The 24,062-nt window shown below is 39.1% G+C and overlaps 1 protein-coding gene across 4 annotated transcripts in view; it reads left to right on the top strand.

Moving 5' to 3' along the window:
- Positions 1-7,670: 7,670 nt before the first annotated feature.
- Positions 7,671-24,062, top strand: part of NRDC (nardilysin convertase) — a 95,953-nt gene continuing 79,561 nt past the window's right edge. For all 4 annotated transcript variants that reach the window (XM_068539861.1, XM_068539859.1, XM_068539860.1 and 1 more), the window contains exon 1: positions 7,671-8,181. In XM_068539861.1, the coding sequence (XP_068395962.1) occupies positions 7,838-8,181 (344 nt within the window). In that variant the 5' untranslated portion in view covers positions 7,671-7,837. The remainder of the gene's footprint in view (positions 8,182-24,062) is intronic.

Genomic DNA, 24,062 nt, shown 5'->3' with positions numbered 1-24,062 from the left:
TTTCTTTTGATTTCCATTTGCATGGAATATCTTTTTCCATCCCCTCACTTTCAGTCTGTATGTGTCCCTAGGTCTGAAGTGGGTCTCTTGTAGACAGCATATATATGGGTCTTGTTTTTGTATCCATTCAGCCAGTCTGTGTCTTTTGGTTGGGGCATTTAATCCATTTACATTCAAGGTTATTATCGATATGTATGTTCCTATTACCATTTTCTTAATTGTTTTTGGTTTGTTTTTGTGGGTCTTTTTCTTCTCTTGTGTTTCCAGCTTAGAGAAGCTTCTTTAGCATTTGTTTTAAAGCTGGTTTGGTGGTGGTGAATTCTCTTTGGTTTTGCTTGTCTGAAAAGCTTTTGACTTCTCCATCGAATCTGAATGAGATCCTTGCTGGATAGAGTAATCTTGGTTGTAGGTTTTCCTCTTTCATCATTTTAAATATGTCCTGCCACTCCCTTCTGGCATGCAGAGTTTCTGCTGAAAAATCAGCTGATAACCTTATGGGGATTACTTTGTATGATTTTTTTTTTGTTTTTCCCTTGTTGCTTTTAATATTTTTTCTTTGAATTTAATTTGTGTTAATTTGATTAATATGTGTCTTGGTGTGTTTTATCCTGTATGGGATTCTCTGTGCTTCCTGGACATGGGTGACTATTTCCTTTCCCATGTTAGGGAAGTTTTCAACTATAATCTCTTCAAATATTTTCTCAGACCCTTTCTTTTTCTCTTCTTCTTCTGGGACCCCTATAATTTGAATGTTAGTGCATTTAGTGTTGTCCCAGAAGTCTCTGAGATTGTCTGCAATTCTTTTCATTCTTTTTTCTTTATTCTGCTCCTCAGCAGATATTTCCACCATTTTGTCTTCTAGCTCACTTATTCATTCTTCTGCCTCAGTTATTCTGTTATTGATTCCTTCTAGTGTATTTTTCATTTCAGTTATTGTGTTGTTCATCTCTGTTTGTTTGTTCTTTAGTTTTTCTAGGTCTTTGTTAAACATTTCTTGTATTTTCTCAATCCGTGCCTCCATTCTCTTTCCAAGATTCTGGATCATCTTTACTATTATTGCTCTGAATTCTTTTTCAGGTAGATTGCCTATTTCCTTTTCATTTATTTGGTCTTGTAGGTTTCTATCTTGCTCCTTCATCTGTGACATATTTTTTTTGCCGTCTAATTTTTTTTTTTTTTTTTTATGAGTGGGATTGTGTTCCTGTCTTACTGGTTGTTTGGCCTGAGGCTTCCAACACTGGAGTTTGTAGGCTATTGGGTACAGCTGGGTCTTGTGCTGAGATGAGGAACTCTGTGAGACTTCACTCTGATGAATATTCCCTGGGGTCTGAGGTTCTCTGCTAGTCCAGTGGTTTGGACTCGGAGCTCCCACCACAGGAGCTTCGGTCTGACCCTGGGCTCGTGAACCAAGATCCTGCAAGCCACATGGGGCAGCAAAAAAAAAAAAAGAACAATAACAAAGTAAAAAATAAAATTAGACCAGGAAACTAACAGATATGTTAGAAAGAATATAAAAATAAAAATATAGATGGGGCTTCCTTGGTGACACAGTGGTTAAGAATCTGCCTGTCAGTGCAGGGCACATGGGTTTGAGCCCTGGTGCGGGAAGATCCCATAGGCCATGGAGTGGCTGGGCCTGTGCGCCACAACTACTGAGCCTGTGCTCTAGAGCCCGTGAGCCACAACTACTGAGCCCGCGTGCCACAACTACTGAAGCCCGTGCTCCTAGAGCCTGTGTTCTGCAACAAGAGAAGCCACCGCAATGAGAAGCCCACTCGCTGCAACGAAGACTGGACACCACTCACTGGAACTGGAGAAAGCCCGTGAGCAGCAATGAAGACCCAATGCAGCCATACATACATACATACATAAATAAATAAACAAATTAATTAATTAATTAATTAAAAAAATATATGAATCAACAACCGGAAGGTACATCTGTACCACAATAGTAAAAAAGAGGAGGAGGGAAAAAGAAGAAAAAAGGTGGGGGGAAAAGGCCTTGGCTGTGGAGGGCAGGGCCTAAGCAAGGATGAGGTTTGGGCAGTGGGCGGGGCCAATGCTCAGGACCCACAGGGCTGGAAAAGGCCCTGGGGGCTGTGGGGGGTGGGGCTTAGGCTCAAGGAACAGAAGGGGCCCAGGCGTGCCCCCCACCCCTGGTCTCAGAGGGTAGGGGACCTCACCTGGGAGCCCAGAAGTCTTCCTGGGCTCAAGTGGGCGGGGCAAATGCCCTCCTCTCCTCTCTTGCTCCTCTGGTCTGGGAGGGCCTCTCCTGCCTGCCTCTCCTGATCTCCCTGGCCTCCCTCCTATGCCCAAAATCTGTATCTTTAGATGGGAGTTGAGGAGCTCTTGGCTGGATTTGTGATAGAATAACTTTCATTTGACATAAAGTATTTTTTAAAGTTACTCAATTTATTTTGAAGTTTGAACACTAAATTCTTTCTAGAAGTATGCTTATAGTACAATAGAAAACTATTTTTATCATCACACAAATTCTTTGGTATGTTGTGCACACATTTAATCTCACAACAGAAGACTGTATAAGAACATGCCTACTTCTTGACCTAGATACAAAGCTACCAAATGTGGAGAGCCATCAGTGGGCAGGACACTAATAACTAGAGCTCCAAAAGTATAATTGCTTAGAGCATGGGCCCAGGACAGAATTGTAAAGTAAATAGTATTTCTCTTGTTACCTACTTCCTCTTTCTGTGCCTTTCCTCTCACATTTAGCAACCTCTTTATCACCTGGGTTCATGGTGATCTCAAGTTGCCCACAGTGTGCTTCAAAAAGGGGGAAATAAAAGCAAATCCATTCACAAAATGGTGCTAGTTTTTTACTCCTTTCAAGGATATTATTGGCATTTAAGAGGAGTTCTAAAGAGGATAATGAATCACTAATGGGGGAATTTTAGACACTCAAGTAAGATAGATAACTTTAGGTTTGAGGCTCACAGCACTCCCAATCTACTCACCCTAGAATCAATATTCCACATTTCTGATTATCATGAATCTCAGATATAAAGATGGGTAATGGGGTTAATAAAACAATTTACCTTTGAATTTTTAGGAGTATGGCGCAGATTTGTCCCTCTGGGAGGCAGACAGCCATTGCATTGACTAAAATAACTTTCTGAAGCAGGCATCAAACATAAAAATGAGATGTGTTTAATTTTCATGATTTCTGACCTCATCAGAAAAAAATAGGGAGAGAAGGGTCACCAGACCTGGCAGGACAGTTGGCTGCACCGCACAGTTTGTGAGATTTTAGTTCCCCGACCAGGGTTCAGACCAGGGATCGAACCCGGGCCCTCAGCAATGAGAGCGCGGAGTCCTAATCACTGGACCACCAGGAAATTCCCGGGAGAGAAATCCTTAAGGTAAAAATGGGAAGGAGTGTAGAGTGGCTGAAGATAGAAAAAAGCACTTAAACACTCTAGGAGAGCCTGGGGAAATAAGGTTAAAAATTATAATCTGTGCTTCTTATCTTTCTTGGGGCTCTTAAGATCTTTTTAACCTTCAAATATCTCAGTTTCCTATAAAATGGCAATAGCTTAATTTATCTGTTTTCTCTGAGGAATATTCTTCACAATAATTATGAATGCTCAAATGGAAGATGGCAAATTTCTAAATTATTTAAAATGGGAAAATAACACTCCTGGTTTGGGAGTCCTGGCTGTGCCACGGGTTACTTGTGAGTTTCACCTCTCTGGATAGGTATTTCTCTTTATAGCTGAAGAGGCCAGATTAAAGTACTCCTGTGATCCCTTGCTAGTTCTCATATTTTACACATCTAATCTGACACTTTTGACATTTGCTATGGGGTCAGAATTGTATTGGGCCAAGCATCAAAGAGAAAATTTTCCTGTGATATTACATTCTTATGGTTTTCCTCTTACCATTCTGGTAATTCCTTCTCAGTCTCTTTTGGGAGTTCTTCCTCTTCTATAAGCTTCTCAAAGCTTGGTTCTTGAGTCTTTTTCTCTTCACAATGAGTGTAGGTGATTTTATTCAAAAGGCTTTGGTTACCACCTAGAAGTCCATAAACGTCAAATTGACATCTCCAATTTAGGCCTCTTTTCTGAGCTCCAGACCTGATCCTCCTTTTGTATGGCTCACAATGACTCAAACATAACATATCCAAAACTGAGCTTAGGCTTTTCTCCTCCCAAACCTGCTCCTCTTTCAAAATTTCTTGTTTACTGAGATACTGGCACCATCATCTATTCACCCAGAAAACTAGACACCAGGGAGTGACACCTCTCTCTTCTTTATTCTTCCACATTGAATCAGTTACTACCCCAAACCAGTCAATTCTACCTCCTGAATATATGACATATCTGTGTACATGTATCTCTACTATTACTCCTCAAATCCGAGCCATCATTTTCTAGTGTCTGTATCACTTTAATACCCTCCTAAGTGCTCTCTCTCTTCTTTCTTTCAGTCTTGGCCTCCCCCCACCTGACCCCCAAACTATTTTTCACACATCAGCCAGAGTGATCTACTTGGAAAACACCTGTGATAATGTCTTCCTGTTTTATTTGTTCAACCATTATTTATTGAGTACCTTTAATATGCCAGGCACTATTCTAGAAGCTAGGAATCCAGCTACACACAAAATAGACAAGGCAATGACTTCTTTTTACTCTTAGGAAGGTTCTGTATAATCTTGACCACTAACTCACTTCTCCTTTGCTCTCAGATTACTCTAGTTTAGCCATATTAGACTTGCTTTCTCAAAGCTTTTGAACAAGTCTATTCCTATACATTCCTATACCAATTCTTATACATTTTCCAAATGTATGCCTAAATGTCTCGTTAGAGAAACTCTCTGACCAAACTAGGTCCCTCTTTCAAAAACTATTCATAATGATAAATCTAAAAATTTGCATACTTGTTTAATATCTCTCCAACTAGTTTGCTTGTAAGCTCCAAGAGAACAGGAAATTTTCTTACTCATTACTCTATTCCCAGTGTCTGGCACATGTTAGGCGCTAAATTTGTTGGTTGAATGAATAAATGAATGCCTAATTACAGAGTGTTGCTATATTCCTTTTTTTATAAATTTATTTATTTATTTATTTTTGGCTGTGTTGGGCCTTCGTTGCTGTGCGCAGGCTTTCTCTAGTTGCAGTGAGCAGGGGCTACTCTTCCTTGTGGTGTGCGGGCTTCTCACTGTCGTGGCTTCTCTTGTTGCGGAGCACGGGCTCTAGGCACGCAGGCTTCAGTAGTTGTGGCACGTGGGCTCAGTAGTTGTGCCTTGCAGGCTCTAGAGCTCAGGCTCTGTAGTTGTGGCCACAGGCTTAGTTGCTTCGCAGTATGTGGGATCTTCCTGGGCCCGGGCTTGAACCCGTGTCCCTTGCATTGGCAGGCAGATTCTTAACCACTGCGCCACCAGGGAAGCCCTATTTCAATAGTCTGGTGACCTGTAAGATTCAGAGGCCTCTTTATAAAGGGAAAAACAGACGGTCACACTTTAGGATGTGGCCCCTCTTTGTTTCTAGTCAGAAAATCCCAATTGTTGGCTGAATTTGAAGATTCCTTACTGTAAGCAGATAGGGTAGGGAGTCCTCAGAGGAAAAGAACCAGATATAGTTTTTCTGATACAAGAGAAGCCATTTTGGACTAAGCCATTTTGTGATCTAAGCCTGGCCACAATGCTTGCCCTTGAGCAGGACTCAGTAATTAATGATCTTAAGGGAACAAAGGAATGCAGGAACAGAGGAAAAGGTCAAGAAACAATAGTTCAGTGATAAAAGAGAGTGCTAGTTCCTCCTCAAGGGAGGAGTATTAATCTGATACATATCTTGGAGTTGTTCTACAGGAACTAACCTCCTACCCCCTGTTGGAGAATGTTAACTACATGCTAAGACCTCAGACTGGTAGGAATCTAAGGAATGATCATGTTGACCTTTTCTGACTCTTGTGACTTCAGTCTACTAAAGGTTGGACTTTGTCAAACTTTGCCCCAATTCACTGTTGAATTTGCTGTTGCTCAAGCCCCTTCATGTGTATGCACACACCACCCAAATCCCTTCATGAATATGCATGTTCCCTTAGCTTAAAACTTCCCCAGTTTTGCTGTTCAGGGAGACACTGCTTTAGGAAAGATCCCCAGTATTTTTCTTACTTGCTGCATGTAATTAATCCTTCCTTCTCCCAATCTTTGGCTTAGTTGTGTCTTTTGGCTAGACACTCACCAAGAGATGAACCCAATTTTGGGAATCATTACTTGTAATGTGTTATTGCTTTGGAGAGCTAAAAAAAAAAAACCAAACCTAAAATAGTCATGTCACTTCAGGTATTTATTCAACAACAAACATTACCGTTTTACAATGTGCTGGGAAGCTATGTTAGGGACTGGTAATAAAGAAAATACACTGCTCTGAAGGAGGGCAATCTAGTGGAATTGCTTAGTTTAAAAATTGATAGGTTCTTGAAAACAAACTGGGATATTTGAACGATATTTTTCAATGAATTTATCTCATCTGCTGCCCTAGTTCAGGTTTCACCTCCTGCCTGAATCGTTGCATTTCTCCTTCCCAACTCCTCTCCTATCCTGCATTATTCATTGTCATAGTTTTTTTTTTAAAAAATCTGTTTTCATTGTGTTTTTTCCCCTTTGAATGCAAGCTCCAAGAAGACAAGGATTTTTGTTTTGTTCATGATTGTATTCCCTGTGTCTGGAGTTGGGGAAGCCTAGAAAAATTTAAAGACTTAAAACGATCAACAATATATCTCCTTGCTTCAAGTGCTTCTCCATTCACTCATTCATATTTATTCCTTTTAGGTGCTAGGAACCCTCATCCCATGGTTAATAGGACATATTGTATGTCAGTTGCTTTTTATTTTCAAGTATGTCTGTTTCAATCACATTTTGCCCACCAAAGGCCACTGAAAGCAGAAAAAACTTTGGGAAAAAGGACTTGAGGGCAGCAGCCTGACACGAGGTGGCTGCTCAATAAAAGTTTGCTAACTTAAGGCTGTGGACTCCAGTGTGAGGGGGAGCTAAAAAATGTTTTCACATGCAAGACTGAACACATCTACACCGGTGTTTTAAACTTTCTTAGGCCCTGAGGGCGAACAGCACGAAGGTCTAGCAGGCCACAAGGCGGAGAATCAAAACTGCTGCTTCTGGCGTTCAGCTCAGCTCCACTCAAGCGCAGCTTCCATCCGGCGGCACAAAAATACTTCCGGCGTTCTGCTTTTTACGTGCTGAGTCACGGCCACAGTCTCCACCCCAGGTTTGAGGGGCAGGATGAGCAAAATATGACATGAGTGGGGAAAAAAAAAGGCTTGGGAATTAATTTTCTCCACTCGCCTATCGGTTTTCTCATCAGGGGAATATTTTCTTCTGAGCCCCGAAGCGCTATTCAACCACTTCTTCAAACCACCTTCCCGCTTCTGTCATAAACGCTGCGCAACCGTCCGCGCGCCCTTCTCCCGTCGTCCTCCGCGCCACTCTCCCCGCCTCTTTTTCCTCGCCCCGCCCACCCCTGGTTTCGAAGAGCTCGCTGGGTGCTCCGAGAATTCGGCCCGCGCTCGTTGGTTCTTTTTATTCCCTGTTCCCATTGGTTGATTACGTGCGCGTGACTGCTCTCTTGCCTTATTATTGGCTAGAATCAATTGCGTCATCGACGGCCAGGAGGGCGGGGGGATGAGGGAAGTTGGCGTGAGGGAGACCGGATTGGGGGAGGGGTTCAGGCCTGTCCTCCCCCCGGCTGCGGCAGCACTACCACCGGCCGCCACCGCCTCTGGAACGCTGAGGAGGAGGAGCAGCTGGAGGAGGTGGGTCTTGGCGAGCGGGATGCCCCTCGCTCCGGCTTGGTGGTGAATGCTGAGGAGAGTCACGGTTGCTGCAGTCTGTGCCATCGGGAGGAAGTTGTGGTGTGAGGCCGGGCGGGAGCTCGCGGCGCTGTGGAGAATAGAAGCGCGGGGTCGGTGCGAAGACTCGGCGGCTGCCAGACCCTTTCCTATTCTGACCATGCCTGGAAGGAACAAGGCGAAGTCCACCTGCAGCTGCCCTGACCTGCAGCCCAATGGACAGGATTTGGGCGAGAGCGGCCGGGTTGCTCGTCTGGGAGCCGATGAATCTGAGGAGGAGGGACGGAGGGGGCCTGTCAGTAATGTCGGAGATCCTGAGATCGTCAAGTCTCCCAGCGATCCCAAGCAATACCGGTGAGGGAGAAGGCTTGGACCGGGGAGGAGAGCAGGGGGCGGCCTCTCTGTTCCCGCTGTGGTACCTTCTCGTCTCCTAATCTTCCGAAGGAGCAACCAGGGGGCACACTTCCCACCCCAGAAGCTTCCTTGGACGGAAGTGGCAAGGGCAGTTAGGGCATCTGTGTGGTGTCAGCTCAACGAGGGGCAGATCTTGGGTCCCACCAGGAATCAGGATGTCAGAACGGGACGGGTTGTTGCAGTAGTTATGACATTCGCTAAAGCAAGAGTGGAGGTTTTCCTGAGGATGGCAGGCTGGATGGTCAGGGAGTCTTGGTATTCTGTTATGAGGAAAGGTTGAAGGGGCTGGGGATTTTAATTTTGGAGAGGATATTAAGGGGCATATCATCACTATCCACAAATACTTGAGGAGCCTGTAGTTGAAAGGGGGGTAACACTAATGGGTGGAAGTTACTAGAGGATCGTGTGGTTTCAGTAAAAGAATTTAGGCATCAGAGTTGGCCTGTGATGAAGTGACTTATTTCCGTGGGTTGTTTCTCTTTGCTAGAATGGTTGGGTGAACTCTTCCAAGAATATATTAGAGAGGACTTGAGTCTCAACTGAGTCATAGAAGACTTGTAAGGTTTCTTCTAATCCTGAAATTCTCAACTTTTGGTTTATGCCATAATCCTCTAAACATCTCTAGTAACTGGTGGCTCAATCCCCACCTAAATATTTTCTTCACAGGTAACTTATTCCATAGAACGTCATGACTGTAATGTATTTTAAGGAGAGAGCATATTGTCTAACTTCATTTTAAAGGTTGAGGAAATTGAGATCCAGAGAGTCTGCTTCTTGTTCAGAATTATACAGCTGAATAATAACAGAGCTGGTTTGAACCCTGTCCGTCTGACACCAAATGCCCTGCACAATTTACTGATTTTTATAAAGTTCTTACTGAGTTGAAAGCTGAAGGATTCTAGGTTAAATTTGTTGTATGCCCTTACATTGTTAGAGCAGGAAAGAACCTTAGACTTAATCTTTTTCACTCCCCACCACCCGCAAAAGACAGGTGACTGAAACTAAGGTCTAGAAGGAAGTGTTTTAGCCCTAAATTGAAGACAGGCCTAAATTCTTCTTTCACTCCACATCTAGAGATTAACAGTACACAACTCTTTGTACTATTCTTCCCAGGCTGAAGATCTTTATGGATGGGCTAAGTTTTCTCTCTTTCTCATCAAAGATGTGGTTATATTAGTAATAATATAAATGAGCAAGTTGAAACCTTGATAAAAGTTATTTAGCTTTTGCCCTCCAGATTAAATAACAGCTTCAGTTTTTTTTCTGCCTATATAAAGTTACATAATAACAGGTAATGTTTATAGAATGTACACTATGTGTCAGATACTGTTCACACTGCCTTTGACGTATTGTTTCATTTAATGACCTCATTTTTGGCATATTCATTTGAAAAATACTTACCAAGTCTTACTGTGTGCTAAGCGCTGAGCTATCTTAAATCTTTTCTGAAACTTGGTTGAATATAACTTAATAAATGATATTTTATTCTGGGTACTGGGCATACAAAGATGATTAAGACAGTCCCTGCCTTCAGGGAGCTTCCAATGTAGTAGAGGGACACAGACACATAAAAAAGGTATAATTAAATCACTAAAGTTTTATAGAAACTGTAATAGAAGTATGTGCTGGGTATAGCAAGGAATAAAGTAAGGAGTGGTATAAACTCTACCTGGGGAGAAAGTTAGAAAAGACTTCAAAGAGGAGATAATGCTTAAAAGGTATTGTCTGAGTAATTGTTGCATTTCTACATTTTTGTGGTCTTTTGCCAAATCATTGTCCTTCTTAGTGTCTCAGTTTTCTTATTTTAAAGTGAAGGGTGTTGATTAAGAATAGCGGTGTTGGGCTTCCCTGGTGGCGCAGTGGTTGAGAATCTGCCTGCCAATGCAGGGGACACGGGTTCGAGCCCTGGTCTGGGAAGATCCCACATGCCGCGGAGCAACTGGGCCCGTGAGCCACAATTACTGAGCCTGCGCGTCTGGAGCCTGTGCTCCGCAATAACAGAGGCCGCGAGAGTGAGAGGCCCGCGCACTGCGATGAAGAGTGGCCCCCGCTTGCCACAACTAGAGAAAGCCCTCGCACAGAAACAAAGACCCAACACAGCCATTAAAAAAAAAAAAAAAAAAAAAAGAATAGCAGTGTTTTCCAATAACTTCCTCTCCTTTCAAAAGAGCAGGTCCACTTTTATCTGTTTTATATACCAATGTTTTCAATTAGACTCTTAAAGGAAAGATTTTGTTACTTTAAAATAAAGGTGGAAAACCTCGATATTAGATGAATTTTAAAGATTTACCCATCCTAAAGTTAAATTCTCTGAATTTTGTAACCAGAAGTAGACATGAGGCATCTGCAGCCCAGAGAGCTGAATTATCCTTCTAGGACCTGCTCAGATGTTATCTCTGTGAAGCCTTTCCAGGCAGAACTAATCCCTCCTTTCACTGTATTTCAGTAGGACTTTATACATGGTCCATTGCAGTACACATCCATTGTATTATAATTATTTATCTTTTGAATGTGTGAATAAGTACCAGAGGCGGACCTGATTAAAGGAATATTTTGTTGAAAATAACACCTCAAAATACTTGTTTACCAGTCTGCATTTATTAAAATAGCCTGTGGAATTTTACTTCTCTATATGTAATTTGTTTTAAGTTTTTGGAAATGTTAGTCATACCTCCAGGACATCCATTCTGCTTTTTTTAGTGATCTGTATAAATGCTTGGTAAGTGTTGATTTCCTTCTCTTCTGGAAGGATTAGGGACTTTTTTCCCTGTAAAGTAGGCATTGAGGTCAACTTAAGTGGTCCTCTAAGAAGTTGTACGGGAAGGAGTGGGAAACAGAAGGGAAGCCTTTAGCAGTGAAGGTTTGAAATAGATAGTGTAGAGAATGGGTGAAGTATATTTGAGAAATACTGAGAGAGAAGTTATGAGTTCTTGAGCATGAAAATGATGTAAATAAAGTAGTGTTTTAAGATTAATCTGAAGATAGTAGCTTAGACCCACAAGATGTGGCAAGACTGTTTTAAGGGGTAATTATATTGGATTGGCCAAAAAGTTCTTTCAGTTTTTAAGTAAAAATAAAAGACATATTTTTCATTTGCACCAAGAACTTTATTGAGCAATGTATTCACCGTTTTGTTCCACTACCTTCTGCCATTTTTCATGCAACTTCATAATTCCATCTTCCCAAAACTTTTTATCTTTTTGAGCAAAGAACTGTTACAGTTGCGTTTTACAGTCTTCCAGGGAATTGAAATTTTTTCCATTAAGAGAATTATGTAAAGACCGAAATAAATGGAAACCCGAATGTGCAATGTCTGGTGAATCAGAACTTCCCAGCCAAGCTGTAACAGTTTTTGCCTGGTCATCAAAGAAACATGTGGTCTTGCGTTATCCTGATGGAAGATTATAAGTTTTCTGTTGACTAATTCTGGATGGTTTTCGTGGAGTGCTGCTTTCAGTTGTTCTAATTGGGAGCAGTACTTGTTGGAATTAATTGTTTGGTTTTCCGGAAGGAGCTCATAATAGAGGACTACCTTCCAATCCCACCATATACACAACATCACCTTCTTTGGATGAAGACCAGCCTTTGGTGTGGTTGGTGGTGGTTCATTTCCCTTGCCCCATTATCTGTTCCTTTCCACATTATTGTACGGCATCCACTTTTTATCACCTATCACAATTTGTTTTAAAAACGGAACGTTTTCGTTACGTTTAAGTAGTGAATTGCATGCGGAAGTGTGGTCAAGAAGGTTTTTTTTGCTTAACTTATGTGGAAACCAAACATCAAAGCGATTAACATAACCAAGCTGCTGCATATGATTTTCACCGCTTGATTTGGATATTTTGAGTATGTTGACTGTCTCCCAGGTGGTATAACATTGATTGTTCTCAATGTCTCAGTTTGATCGCTATCAACTTGAACTGGTCTACCCGACCATGGAGCATTGTCCAGCGAGAAATCTCCAGCATGAAACTTCTCAAACCACTTTTGACACGTTTGATCAGTCACAGCACCTTCTCCATACACTGCACAAATCTTTTTTTGCGTTTCAGTTGCGTTTTTACCTTTCTTGAAATAATAAAGCATAATATGCCAAAAATGTTGCTTTTTTCCTTCCATCTTCAATATTAAAATGGCTACACAAAAATTTACCAATTTTGATTTTCTTAAAAATGCACGCTGATATGACAGCTGTAACAAAACAGTCTAATGAAATTGTTTTGAATGAGGTTAAACACAACTAAGCTCTACTAGAGCCATCTTACGGAAACGAATGTTTTGGCCAACCCAATAATTGTGTATTGAATGGTGTGTGCTGATGTATATGGTACTATTCTTTCTCTAATTGATGTGTTCCCCTCTTCACTTTTTTTTTCTTTCCTCTTATTAACTTAATTTAACAAATGTTTGCTACGCTAAAAACCTATGAATCTGGAGTTCAAGTCTGTTTTGCTCACTCACAGCATGTCATAGTTCTCAAATAGTATTTGTAGAACGTCTAAATGCATGAGTGCCCATATGCCAGGCATTTTCATGGAACTCTTGGGGATATTCTGCTAGGAACTTTTTAGATCAAATTTGTATCCTGGCCAGTTTTAAAAAATAATTACTTGATTTTTGAGAGAAAACAAGTATGAATAGGCAGGTTACAGAGAAAAAAATATAAATTATACAAATAATAATAATAATATGAATGGTGATATTGTAGTATATTTAATTCATATAGAAGCTTGTGGTAGTTGGCACGTAATAAGCATTCAAATGTTAGCTGTTATTGTTTTAATGTGTTCACAATTATTAAATGATATTTGCAGCACTGTAATAGCAAAAAGTTGACAACTTTATTGTCCATTGGTTGGCTAAAGATTATTATTATACCATTCTACAAGGAAAATAATATGTAACTATAAGAATAGATAGAGGGGCTTCCTTGGTAGCACAGTGGTTAAGAATCTGCCTGCCAGTGTAGGGGGCACGGGTTCGAGCCCTGGTCCGGGAAGATCCCACATGCCACGGAGCAACTAAGCCCATGTGCCACAACTACTGAGCCTGCGCTCTAGAGCCTGTGAGGCACAACTACTGAGCCCATGTGCCACAACTACTGAAGCCCGCACACCTAGAGCCTGTGCTCCGCAGCAAGAGAAGCCACCTTAATGAGAGGCCTGCACACCGCAATGAAGAGTAGCCCCCGTTCGCTGCAACTAAAAAGAAAGCCTGCGTGCAGCAACGAAGACCCAATGCAGCCAAAAATAAATAAGTAAATAAATAAATTTATTTAAAAAAATAAAGTGATTAAAAAAATAGATAGATGGTTTTATATATCGATATGGAGAGGTGTCCCACTTACTACTGAATGAAAAAAGCCAGTTGCAAACCAAAATATATTGTATAATTCCATTGTTATAAAGAAAACCCAGAAAACAACACCTCCCATTATATGTTTACCTAAAATGTAATTTACTGTGTTTAGATATGTAGAGAAATGATTAGAAGTGATATTAAGTAAGCTTGTTTCTCTAGAGAAAAGGAGAGATTTGACTTGAGTTGTTTACTTTTTAGTAATTAAAAAAGATTGATCAATAAACAAAAGTATTATGTGGTCCTTCTGGAAATTTAGATAACAAGAAAAATTTTAAATTCCCTATAATCTTTCCACCTGGCATTAACCACTGGTAACGTTTTTTATAACCTTTATTCCTTTTTGCTATGCAGTTGTAATTTATAATTTTGAAATGGTATAATACCATCTTTAACAATGTTGTGAACATTTTCTTATTAAGTGTTTTTCAATATATTTTGTCCACTTAGAAGTCCATGGTGTAGATATACCATAATTTAATCATTAGCATTTTATAGGATGTTTAGATTATCAAATTTTTCTTTACCTTAGAAGCCTGTTTATTCTCAACTGAATCCTTTGGGTGTAGACCCAATCATAATGGGTTTGGTAGATATGTAGGGTAACCTCTGGTGATCTGGTCTGTTTCTAGGATATTCTTTATTTGGGAGAACTGGCAGACAAGAAGATGGTTTGTTCTGGGACTTCCACTCTGACATAGGTCTTATTTTCATACTGGTTCCTAGAATGATGTCAGTCATTAAGCCTGTCCAAGTCATAGGAAACTGAGTATATTATGGTCCTTTTCTAGTGTGTGTGTGTGTGTGTGTGTGTGTGTGTGTGTGTGTATTATTTTTTCTTTTTTTGTGGTGGATATGGTGGGCTTAGTTACATGGTTGGACCAGAATTAAACTGTTTGCAGAAAGGTTGGAAGTAGATTGTAGTTTGGAAAGTTCACTTGGTCCTCTGAAGACGTGTACAGAGATTTTATATTTTTATTACCACCACCAACAATGATCTTTGTTCTCCTAATAATAGCTGGTATTTGTTGAGTGCTTACTAGGTATTAAGTGCTATTCTATAGCACTTAGTTTACATAGGTTATCTCATTTAATCTTTACAGTAATCCTATTAGATAGTGCTCTTATTACATGATAGCCTAAATGCTATTCTATGAAAATACATTACTGAGCAGGTACTGAGCACTAGCTAGAGTATAAATGAATTGTGTTCTCTCATTTGGTTCCTTCTAAACAAAATTCTTAACCATGACAGATAAGGTCTAAGTCCCTCCATTTTTTGATTCTTAACTTTCCAGCTTCACATTCTGTTATGTGGTTTTGTGCTGCTTTTCTTGGCATATGCTGTACTCTGGTCAAACATTACCTCCTCTGTGAACCCTTTACCTCTCTTCCTTCAATCTTCCCCTCCTATGTGTGAATTATTTACACTCTTGTGTGCCCCTGTAGCAATTTTTTTCAAGGTATTTCATATTTTTGTAAGTACTGGTTTGTCTTTCCCCTCTATTATGCTGAAATTTTTGTAGAGAGGGATTTTGTTTCTTTGAATCTTTGTATGCCTTCTTTTCTGTTATTAATAAATCAACTGTCTATACACCTAACACCCATCTTTCCACTTGTGCAATAGATCCCATCCCCTCTTTATTGATCCCAGCCACCAATTATTTCACCAGTTGTTCCCCTTCCATCCTGCATCATCAATTTCCCCTTTTTACTAGATCATTCCCGTGAGCATACAAATATGCTGTAATTGTTCCTATCTTCTAGGGAAAAGCATTTCTTTGCTCAGATCCCCTTGGACTTATGCCCTTCCAGCTACTCAAACTTCTCTATTTCCTTGATAGCAAAGCTTGTTAGAAGAGTTGTCTGTATTCAAAATTTGCAGTTCATCTACTCCTATTATTTCTTGAACTCAGAGTGGGCTTTTGCCACTTTGCTTTACCAAAATAGCTATTTTCAAGATCACCAATAACTTTTACAATTGGTCAGTTCTCAAGTTCTTATCTTACTTGACCTTTCAGTATCTTATGACACAGTTGATCGTTCTTTCCTTCTTGAAATGCTTTTTTTCAGTTCCAGGTCAACACTGTTCTTAGTTCTCTTTCTGCCTCATTTGCAAGGTTTCTCCTTATCTCCTTTCTCCTTATCTCTAAATTTTGGAGCGCCTGGGCTCAGTTCTTGGACTTCTCTTCCCTGTCTGCTTTTGCTCCCTGTGCTGTGGCTTTAAATAGCACCCTGTATTGAATAACAATTTTACTTAGGTTCCCCACCCCTATGCTCTTTCTTACTGTTTTATTTTTCTTCATAGCACTTATTTGCTATCTGATATACTATATATTTACTTGTTCATGAGAGCAAGGACTTTGTTTTGTCCATCACTATATCTCTGGTGCCTAGAATGGTGCCTTTCTCATAGTCTTGCTTCCATCTCTGACCCCTTCATCCTTTTCTCTGGCCTGATGGATATATAAGGATATGTTTTGCAGTCTTCCTTTTTTAAAATCATTTTATTTCTTGTTTTTATTTCAGATTAAAATTTTTTATAAAACCATATAGATACACTTGAAGCTCTTTGGATATTGCCCCCTCCTATTGCATTCCCTACCCTCTTTTTCCAGTCTTAACCATTATCTGAATTTTGTATATATATACCATTCCTATGTATATTTGTATACTTTTTATTAAATATGCATTAATCTATAAACAGTATACATTATTGCTTTCACATGTTTTAAGACATATAAATAGAAATTATATCACATTGGATGTCTCATAACTTTTTTTTTTTTGGTTTAACATTGCTTTTGAGATTTGTTCGTGCTGATAAGTGTAATACTAGTTATTTGTGTCATATGCTGTTTAATATCTTGTGTGAATATATCATTATTTATTTGTTTTCCTACCACTGGTCATTTAGATTATTCCCAATTTTCTGTTGTATTTTGTTTTCTGATTATGCCACAATTTATCTTTTCTCGATTGTTGTATATTTAGGTCATTTCCAGTGCTTCAGTGAACATTTTTACACATGACTCCTTGAGTACACATTTTAGACTTTGTTTATATACCTATAAGTGAAATGACTAATTTTTAACCTTACTATAGATGTTGCCAAAGTACTCTTCTAATTAGTTGTACTATTTACATTTATTCCAGAGTTCCTGCTTCTATATATTATTACCAATTCCTGATACTGTTAGATTTTTTTAAAAATTATTGAGAACTTGATCTGTGGGAAATATTTTTCTCTTAAAAATTTTTTTATTTGCAATTTCCCTTATTACTAATAAAATCAAACGTTATTTCATGTTTCCTGGCCATTTGGATTCTCCTTTTATGAGCCGCCCATTTTTCTATTGGGTTGTTTGTTTTCCCCTCTTTTAAATTGACTTGTAAGGATTCTTTACATATTTTAAATACTAATCCATTGTTGATTATATGAGTTGCAAATATATTCTCTAAGTCTATATAGCTTATCATTACCCTTTGTTTATAAAGTCTTAAAATTTAATCAGATTTATTCATCTTTTTATTTATGGTTTGTGCTTTTTCATCTTATTTATTTCCTTCTAGAAGTTTTATAGTTTTGCTTTTTACACTTGCGTAAGGATCTAATTTTATTACTGTTCTTTAAAAATATGGGCAGCCAGTTGTCCAAGCACACCTTTTGAAAAGTCTATATCCCAGAGGTCACCAAATTTTTTCTGTAAAGGGCTAGATAAGAAATATTTTAGACTTTGTCAGTCAAGAGTCAAAATTAATGATATTATGTAGGTACTTATATAACAAGAAAGAAAACAAATTTCTGCAAATTAAAAAAAAAAAAATTTTTTTTTTTTTTTTTGGCCATGCTGCGCAGCTTGCGGGATCTTAGTTCCCTGACCAGGGATTGAACTCAGGCCACCACAGTGAAAGCGTTGAGCCCTAACTGGACCACCAGGGAATTTCCTCTGCAAATTTTAAATAAAATTTTCATTAAGTTCAAAATACAATAGTAGTACTTTATTTAGTAATACAGGTCTACTAGAGAGAAGAGGTGGAATTCTTTTTGGGAGGGGTAGCATTTTGCTTTTGGGGAGGTTCAAAGTTAATGTTCCCTGTCTTTAAAGTTGATTGTAAATGTGTCATCTGTTAATACTGATTTGTAATGAGAGTTTACATATTTCATCTTTGAAAATGTGTTTTCACACAGGTACTACCAAATACTGATATTAGTCTACGAGCATTTGATTTTATTTGAACATATTCATTGCTTGGAAGGCATTTATAGAATTCTATTAGCTTCTTCTCTGATATTTTTGCCGTTTAGAATGCCATTACATTGTAGATTAATCATTTCTGATTGAAAATTAGGTGGAAGCTCCTCAATTGCACAGTTAAAAGGACTTTGAAATAAGGAAATTTCCTTTGTGCTTGCACCAACGTCTGAAAAACACTGCTGGAACCGTAGTTTGCTTGGAAAACGTATCTGCGGTAAATTTGTGTGGGAATGGAGATAGGGCTTCTTGTTTTAACTTTTTAAAAAAATCTTTTATTTATTTATTTATTTTTATATATTTATTTTTGGCTGTGTTGGGTCTTCGTTTCTGTGCGAGGGCTTTCTCTAGTTGCGGCAAGCCGGGACCAGTCTTCATCGCGGTGCACGGGCCTCTCACTATCGCGGCCTCTCTTGTTGCGGAGCACAGGCTCCAAACGCGCAGGCTCAGTAGGTGTGGCTCACGGGCCCAGTTGCTCCGTGGCATGTGGGATCTTCCCAGACCAGGGCTCGAACCCGTGTCCCCTGCATTGGCAGACAGATTCTCAACCACTGCACCACCAGGGAAGCCCTTGTTTTAACTTTTAACAGCACAGGAAAAGTATAAAGCCGCTTGCCATTGCTTGTAATTCAGATAACATTAGTTGTTTTTGAAACATAAGTTTTGCGTATAGGCACTGTTTGGTAATTTTGGGTTGAAATCATTAAGAAACATGAAGTCCGCAGCAAAAGCTAACTTCCAAAGCCATCTGGTATTTGACAGTGGCTGAAGGCTGTTCTTCAAAAAAGTTTAAGTTTTTACTCTGAGCTCAAAACATTGCAATAAAAGGTTCCTATTGCTAAACCATCAAACTGCTTACTCTAGAGTAAGGGAAATTAAAAATATTCAGTTTCTGGGAATTTCCTGGCAGTCCAGTGGTTAGGACTTGTGCTTTCACTGCCACGGGTCTGGGTTCGATCCCTGGTCAGGAACTAAGATTCTGCAAGCTGCGCGGAGCAGCCAAAAAAAAAAAAAGTTCAGCTATTTCTTTTTTTTTTTTTTAATAAATTTATTTATTTATTTTTGGCTGCGTTGGGTCTTCTTTGCTGCGTGTGGGCTTTCTCTGGTTGTGGCGAGTGGGAGTTACCCTTTGTTGAGGTGCATGGGCTTCTCATTGTGGTGGCTTCTCTTGTCGCAGAGCACGGGCTCTGGGTGTGTGGGCTCAGTAGTTGCGGCACGCCGGCTCTAGAACACAGGCTCAGTAGTTGTGGCACACGGGCTTATTGCCCCACGGCATGTGGGATCTTCCTGGTCCAGGGCTCAGAACCCGTGTCCCCTGCACTGGCAGGCGGATTCTTAACCACTGCGCCACCATGGAAGTCCCTCAGCTTCTCTTTCTGACAGAAATTAACAGAACTAATGATTATAAAGTCTACAAGAGCAAATGACTACTAAAGATAGGAATTTATTTATTTATTTAAATTTTTTTTTAAGATAGGAATTTATGAACAAAATCCACACTGAAAGTGTGACATTTGAGTTCAACTTTTCCCTTTCCTTATTTGGACATGATAGATATGTGCTGTTGTTTCAAAGAAGAAGTTACAGTACATGTGACACTTGAAATGCTGTTCAGTTATACATGCATTGCTGCAGTTTTTAGGTTGTCGAGCAGCAGTGAAAATGCTGTGTGTGCTCTCTCGCAACTACTCCATTCTGCCATTGTGACTCAAAAGCAGCCATAGACAATAAATAAATGAATGAGTGTGGCTGTGTTCCAATAAAACTTTGTTTATGGACACTGAAATTTGAATTTCAGATAATTTCATGTATTATGAAATATTAATCTTTTGTTGGATTTTTTTCCAACCACTTAAAAAAGTAAAAACTTAGTTTGAAGACTGTAAGCCATAGTTTGGTAATTCCTGGCATATCTTTTTTCCTATATTGCCAACTCTGTCATATGTTAAGTTTTCATATATGAATGGATCTTTTTTCAGGGATCTTTATTATGTTTTATTTTGTTAATTTCTTATTATGTTATGGCCTAAAAATTCATATTTTATTTGCAGAGAGGGTTTGTCAAATAATTTTCGTGTCTGTGGACTAAAAAGTTTGATTTCTTGCTGTTTCCATTTATTTTACTTGATACAAATCTTTAATCTGGTTGATTTTGTTGCTAAAATTAGTAATTTATTAATTTTTCATTAATAGGTCTTTATTGAAAATGAAATTCAGATGTAACATCCCACTTCCTGTTCTAAAATACATCCCAATTTTTTTGATAAACCAGTATCAGTATTTATAGCTCAAAATATTGTTCATACTGAAACATGTAGTCTACTATGATTACATCTTCTTTCTTGAGCAACTTTGTTGTCTCTAGTATTAAAAATTGCCTTATTTTTAAAGACAGCTTTATTGAGATATAATTCACATACCATACAATTCACCCATTTAAAGTGTGCAACTCACTAGCTTTTAGTATATTTACAGAGTTGTGCATTCATTACCACAATTTTAGAACATTTTCATTACCTCAGAAAGAAACCCCACACCCCTTACTTGTCAGCCTCCCCAGTGGTCCAACCTGCACAAGCCCTAGGCAAATGATAATCTGTTTTCTGTCTCTCTAATCCACTGTCTGTCTTTCTAGATCTACGTTCTAGAAGTCTCTCTACTTTCTGTGCCTCTGTCTATTCTGGACATTTCATATAAGTGGAATCATATAATATGTCATCTTTTGTGATTGACTACTTTCACTTAATGTTTTCAAGGTTCATCCATATTGTAGCATGTATCAGTACTTCATTTCTTTTATTGCTGACTAATCCATGGTATGGATATATTTTATTTATCCATTCAGTAGTTGATGGATACTTTTTGGCTATTATGAATAATGCTGCTATGAACATATATGTATAAGTTTTGCGTGGATGTATGTTTTCATTTATTTCAAGTATATAATAAATAGGAATAGAATTGCTGGATCATATGGAAACCATTTAACCATCTGAGGATCTTTCAGACTTTTCCAAAGTGATTGTACCATTTTACTTTCCTTCCAGCAGCATGTGAGAGTTCCAATTTCTCCACATCCTCACCAACATTTGCTTCTATCTGTCTTTTTGATTATAGCCATCCTAGAGGGTATAAAGTGGTATCTCATTGTCATTTGCATTTCCCTGATGGCTGATGATGTTAAACATCTTGTCATGTGTTTACTAGTCATCTGTCATCTTCTTATCTTATACTATGTGTATCTTCTTTGGACAAGTATCTGTTTGAATCCTTTGTCCAACTTTAATTTTTTTAATTGAGTAGTAATAATTCTTTATATATTCTAGATATAGGTCTTCTTAGATAAATGATTTGCAAAAATTTTCTCTTGATGGTATCCTTTGAAGCACAAAAGTTCTAAATTTTTATGATTATTTATTTTTATTGTTGCATGTTCATCATATCTAAGATGCCTTATTACTATTATTTTTGTTTAGTGCTCTTTGTGATCTAACATGAATTCTACCCTGGTTCTCTGCCAGAGCTTTAAAACTCCTCTAACTATGGTCAAACACATCAGTAAATCCATCAATTCAACTGTTTCCTTGTATCTTCATTCCTCAATCAGTTTAGAATATAAATTCTTCAGTCCCAGCAAATTTTTCTTGAATTTTTTCCCTAATTTTTCCCCTCTGTTTTCTTTTTTCTTTTGAAGCTACTATATGATATAGGGACACTGTTTCAATGAGAGGGACTTTACTATGGTAACACTGGTAGCCTCTTTCTCTACCTCTTCTTCCCCTTCACAGGAGTGACTTATTTGATTAGTGAGTGCAGTAGAATGACCTTGGGCATGCTCAGTCTAACCTTTTCATCTCTCTCTTCATTCCAGCCTGCAGACAGCCAGTATTTTGGCATATTCTTAGCCAGTGCAGTAGACTGAGTGCAGGACTAGCTCTGCCTTTTGGGGGAAATATTTCAGTTCTCGTGGATACTTCAATTCAGAGAGTGTTAGCAAGCCATTTCCAAACCACTCTTGAGCCGTGTTCTCCAACCTAGCTTTATATCAAGGATAAAGCTGACATTTTGCTCTCTATTTTTCTGTTACCTCTTTTTCTCGTCTGATTCTGAAAGCAAGTGGGGAAGAGACGTGCTTTTTAAAAATTGTGGTAAACTGCACATAACAGAATTTACCATTTTAACTATTTTTAAGTGTACTGTTCAGTGGCATTAAGTATATTCACATTGTTGTGCAACCATCACTACCATCCATCTCTAGAACTTTTTCATCTTAAAATGAAACTCTGTACCCATGAAATAATAACTCCCCATTTCCTCCTCCTCCCAGTCCCTGGCAGCTGCCATTCTACTATCTATTTGTGAATTTGACTATTCTAGGTACCTCATGTAAGTTGAATTATACCATGTTTGTCCTTCTGTATCTGCTTTATTTCATTTAGCATAATATCTTCAAAATTCATCCATGTTGTGGCATGTGTTAGAATTTCTGTCTTTTTTAAGACTGAATAATATTCCCCTGTATGTATATATCACATTTTGTTTATTCATCTGTTGATAGACTTTTGAGGTGTTTCCTCCTTTTAGCTATTGTGAATAATGCTGCTGTGAACATTGGCTTACAAATACTCTTCTAGTCTCTGCTTTAAACTCATTTGGGTATATACCAGGAAGTAGACTTGTTCAATCATTTGAGTCCTCCTAATGTATTAGCGTTGCTGTGTAACAATCCACCTCAAAATTTAAGTGGCTCAAAGCAACAGTGATTTATTATTTTTTTACAGTTCTATGGGATGACCAGGCAATTTTTTTTTTTCCTCTTACCTGGGCTCACTTTTGTGGCTATATTCATTTTGTGGGTTGGTTGGAGCTAGAGGGTCTAAGATGGCTTCAATCACATGTCTAAGGCCTTGGTGGGGACAGCTAGAAGGTAGGCCTTCTCTCTGCACATAATATATCCTCATTCATAGTTTAGCTCAAACTTCTTGACATGGCAGCTGAGTCCCCAGAGAGTGAAGGCAGAAGCTGCAGGGCATCTTGAGGCCTAGGCTTTAGGACTTCACGACAAATTATAGGGCAAAGTTTACAAAGCTAGCCCAGATTCAAGGGGTGGGGAGAAATAGACTCCAACTCTTGTTGGGAAGATTGACCAGGTCACTGTGGGGGCCATTATTAAAATGATCAATTACACCTAATAACCTAACAACTGATCCATAGATGAGGAACCTTGAGAAATAGGGAAGGACTGCCATTAGGGAGCAAAAAGGCCTTCTGGTGAGTCTTAAATGAGGTGGCTTGCTGTTATGTTTTAACAAGCAGAGAAGCATGTGGATTTTTTTGATCTTGGTTATTTGCAAGAACTGTATTGTACCATGCAGTAAGTTTTTGTTTTTGTTTCTTTTTCTTCTTTTTTAAAATTTTACCTTTCGCTGCTGCATGCGGGCTTTCTCTAGTTGCGGCAAGTGGGGGCTACTCTTCATTGTGGTACGCGGGCTTCTCATTGTGGTGGCTTCTCTTATTGTGGAGCATGGGCTCTAGGTGCGCGGGCTTCAGTACTTGTGGCTCGTGGGCTCTAGAGCGCAGGCTCAGTAGTTGTGGCGCACGGGCTTAGTTGCTCCGGGGCATGTGGGATCTTCCCGGACCAGGGATCGAACGCATGTCCCCTGCATTGGCAGGTGGATTCTTAACCACTGCACCACCAGGGAAGTCCCCATCTTTTTCTTCTTTTTTTAAACAAGTTGTATGGTTAGCTTTAAACTAATGCAGCTTGGGTGAGAAGGCTTTAGCTGACTCAGGCAGGCCATATCAGCTTTACTCTGTGGACTGTTTTAACTTGAGAGTTGCAACTGGCCTAGAATTATAGGCAAAACTGAACAGGGATTTAATTTTTAATGGTTTGGTGAGCATAACAATTAATGCTTTTATGGACTTCTTAAACCAGGTCTGCAGCTTTAAACTGCAAAGATGTCTAAAGTTTCAAATGTACTATACAGTAGTTAATGACTAAGGCTCTAGCCTTAAATTGTTAATTCCAGGTCTAGACAGACAGTACTAAATCTTTTTAGGTTAAAAGACGGTACTTTGTAGCTATGTACCTTGTCACTACCTGTCCCCTGCCCCCCACTATATGGTCTCAAGTATTTTTGGATTTAAATACATGAGCTCTTAACTGTGGTAATTTTAGTGACTGAAAGTGGCTTCACAAAAGGT

This window comes from Eschrichtius robustus, chromosome 3 (assembly GCF_028021215.1).
Source record: "Eschrichtius robustus isolate mEscRob2 chromosome 3, mEscRob2.pri, whole genome shotgun sequence".
Taxonomy (NCBI): Eukaryota; Metazoa; Chordata; class Mammalia; order Artiodactyla; family Eschrichtiidae; genus Eschrichtius; species Eschrichtius robustus.
The sequence above is the reverse complement of the archived record's forward strand: the minus strand, read 5'-3'. Positions and strand labels throughout refer to the sequence as shown.